Below are 3,040 nucleotides of genomic sequence, written 5' to 3'. Positions count from 1 at the left end.
TTTCCGGAAGTTTTGGGTGGCATCACGGTGGTTATACCTTGAGTAAACACCGATAAGGATTTTTCCTTTTATGGGCCGACACGGGCGCCAGCCTCAGGTGAGTGAGCCCCAGCTAGTGGCTCAACGGGCGTGGGAACCGTTGCCATCTAACGCTATCGGTAAGTTTCAACGGTGGGCGCCTATAAATAGGTAAGCTCTGGTTTTGGCTTGCAAGGTTTTTGAGATACCTATAAAGCAAGCATCATGTCAGGTCGTGGAAAGGGTGGTAAGGTCAAGGGCAAGTCAAAGTCCCGCTCGAGCAGGGCCGGCCTTCAGTTTCCTGTAGGTAGGATTCACCGCCTTCTGCGTAAGGGAAATTACGCTGAACGTGTCGGAGCAGGTGCCCCTGTGTACCTGGCTGCCGTCATGGAATACCTGGCTGCTGAGGTTCTCGAGCTGGCAGGTAACGCCGCCCGTGACAACAAGAAGACCCGTATCATCCCCCGTCACTTGCAGCTGGCTATCCGTAACGACGAGGAACTGAACAAGCTCCTCTCTGGTGTGACCATTGCCCAGGGTGGTGTCCTGCCTAACATCCAGGCTGTGCTCCTCCCCAAGAAGACTGAGAAGAAATAAATCTTTCTCTCGGTTGCCTCTTTTCAACAACATCGGCTCCTTTCGGAGCCACAAAATCTCCCTAGAGATGTAATTGACTACTCTATCAATCCCAAACTAATAAACTAGCTACTCAACCTCAAACCCCAAGCCCAAATGCATAGATTGCAATATCAATGTCATATTCTTCAATAACATTGTCATTATACTCAACTTATCAACAACTCACCGATGCCCCCACAACATACTAAGTGCCAATCAACTAATTTACTTATCATCCACCCAAAAGCAATTTAAAATTCCAATATCACTGTTCATAAAGAATGAGAAAGAGAGAGAGAGAGAATCAAAGCGAAAGAACACAAGAGAGAGAGAAAGAAAGAGAGAGAGAGAGAGAGAGAGAGAGAGAGAGAGAGAGAGAATCAATGCGAAAGAAAGCATAAAGAAAGAGAGATCGAGAGAGAAAGGGAAAGAAGGAGAGAAAGAGAGAGAATCAAAGCGAAAGAAAACAAAGAAAGAAAGAAAGAAAGAGAGAGAGAATCAATGTGAAATAGAGAGAGAGGGAAAGAAGGAGAGAGAGAGAGAGAATCAATGCGAAAGAAAGCATAAAGAAAGAGAGATAGAGAAAGGGAAAGAAGAAGAAGAGAGATAAAAAGAAGGAGAGAAAGAGAGAGAATCAAAGCGAAAGAAAACATAAAGAAAGAAAGAAAGAAAGAGAGAGAATCAATGTGAAATAGAGAGAGAGGGAAAGAAGGAGAGAGAGAATCAATGCGAAAGAAAGAGAGATAGAGAAAGGGAAAGAAGAAGAGAGATAGAAAGAAGGAGAGAAAGAGAGAGAATCAAAGCGAAAGAAAACATAAAGAAAGAAAGAAAGAAAGAGAGAGAGAATCAATGTGAAATAGAGAGAGAGGGAACGAAGAAGAAGGAGAGAGAGAGAGAGAAGGAAAGAAGAAGAAGAAGGAGAAGAGAGATGGAAAGAAGGAGAGAGAGAGAGAGTCAAAGCGAAAGAAAACTTAAAAGAGAGAGAAAATCAATGCGAATTTGAGATAGATGGGGAAGAAGAAGAGAGAGAGAAAGAGAGAGAGAGAGAGAGAGAGAGAGAGAGAGAGAGAGAGAGAGAGAGAGAGAAAGAAAGAAGAAGAGAGATAGAGAGAGGGGGAAAAAAGAAGAAGAAGAAGAAGAAGAAGAAGAGAGAGAGAGAATCAATGCGAAAGAAAGCATAAAGAAAGAGAGATCGAGAGAGAAAGGGAAAGAAGGAGAGAAAGAGAGAGAATCAAAGCGAAAGAAAACAAAGAAAGAAAGAAAGAAAGAGAGAGAGAATCAATGTGAAATAGAGAGAGAGGGAAAGAAGGAGAGAGAGAGAGAGAATCAATGCGAAAGAAAGCATAAAGAAAGAGAGATAAAAAGAAGGAGAGAAAGAGAGAGAATCAAAGCGAAAGAAAACATAAAGAAAGAAAGAAAGAAAGAGAGAGAATCAATGTGAAATAGAGAGAGAGGGAAAGAAGGAGAGAGAGAATCAATGCGAAAGAAAGAGAGATAGAGAAAGGGAAAGAAGAAGAGAGATAGAAAGAAGGAGAGAAAGAGAGAGAATCAAAGCGAAAGAAAACATAAAGAAAGAAAGAAAGAAAGAGAGAGAGAATCAATGTGAAATAGAGAGAGAGGGAACGAAGAAGAAGAAGAAGGAGAAGAGAGATGGAAAGAAGGAGAGAGAGAGAGAGTCAAAGCGAAAGAAAACTTAAAAGAGAGAGAAAATCAATGCGAATTTGAGATAGATGGGGAAGAAGAAGAGAGAGAGAAAGAGAGAGAGAGAGAGAGAGAGAGAGAGAGAGAGAGAGAGAGAGAGAGAGAAAGAAAGAAAGAAGAAGAGAGATAGAGAGAGGGGGAAAAAAGAAGAAGAAGAAGAAGAAGAAGAAGAAGAGAGAGAGAGAATCAATGCGAAAGAAAGCATAAAGAAAGAGAGATAGAGAGAGAAAGGGAAAGAAGAAGAATAGAGATAGAAAGAAGGAGAGAGAGAGAGAGAGAGAATCAAAGCGAAAGAAAACATAAAGAGAGAGAGGGAAAGAAGGAGAAGAAGAAGAAGGAGAGGGAGAGGGGAAGAGGAAGAAGAAGAAGAAGAAGAAGAAACAGAAGAAGAAGAAGAAGAAGAAGAAACAGAAGAAGAAGAAGAAACAGAAGAAGAAGAAGAAGAAGAAGAAGAAGAAGAAGAAGAAGAGAGAGAATCAATGCGAAATAGAGAGAGAGGGAAAGAAGAAGGAGAGAGAGAGAGAGAGAGAGAGAGAGAGAGAATCAATGCGAAAGAAAGCATAAAGAAAGAGAGAAGAAGAAGAAGAAGGAGAAGGAGAAGGAGAAGGAGAAGGAGAAGGAGAAGAATGGAGGAATATGATAATAGAAAGAACAGAAAAATGATAAGAACAAGAGGGATGGTGATGGTGAGGATAAGGATGAG

General features: G+C 41.4%; 1 protein-coding gene across 1 annotated transcript; it reads left to right on the top strand.

Annotated features, from left to right (window-relative positions):
• The first annotated feature begins 93 nt into the window (after positions 1–93).
• On the top strand, positions 94–906 carry LOC147466813 (histone H2A-like). The gene has a single exon (XM_086534301.1). The coding sequence runs from the start codon at positions 244–246 to the stop codon at positions 613–615; it is 372 nt and encodes a 123-aa protein (XP_086390427.1). The 5' UTR covers positions 94–243; the 3' UTR covers positions 616–906.
• The last annotated feature ends 2,134 nt before the right edge of the window (positions 907–3,040 follow it).

The sequence above is a fragment of the Penaeus japonicus genome, unplaced genomic scaffold (genome assembly GCF_977035675.1).
Source record: "Penaeus japonicus unplaced genomic scaffold, GWHDUDI00000001_assembly GWHDUDI00000041, whole genome shotgun sequence".
Taxonomy (NCBI): Eukaryota; Metazoa; Arthropoda; class Malacostraca; order Decapoda; family Penaeidae; genus Penaeus; species Penaeus japonicus.
Note: the sequence above shows the minus strand (reverse complement) of the source record. Positions and strands in the feature narration are given on the sequence as shown.

Bases quoted from the DNA above. Each gene is read 5' to 3' on its own strand.
- LOC147466813 (XM_086534301.1), top strand. From the start codon at position 244: ATGTCAGGTCGTGGAAAGGGTGGTAAGGTCAAGGGCAAGTCAAAGTCC.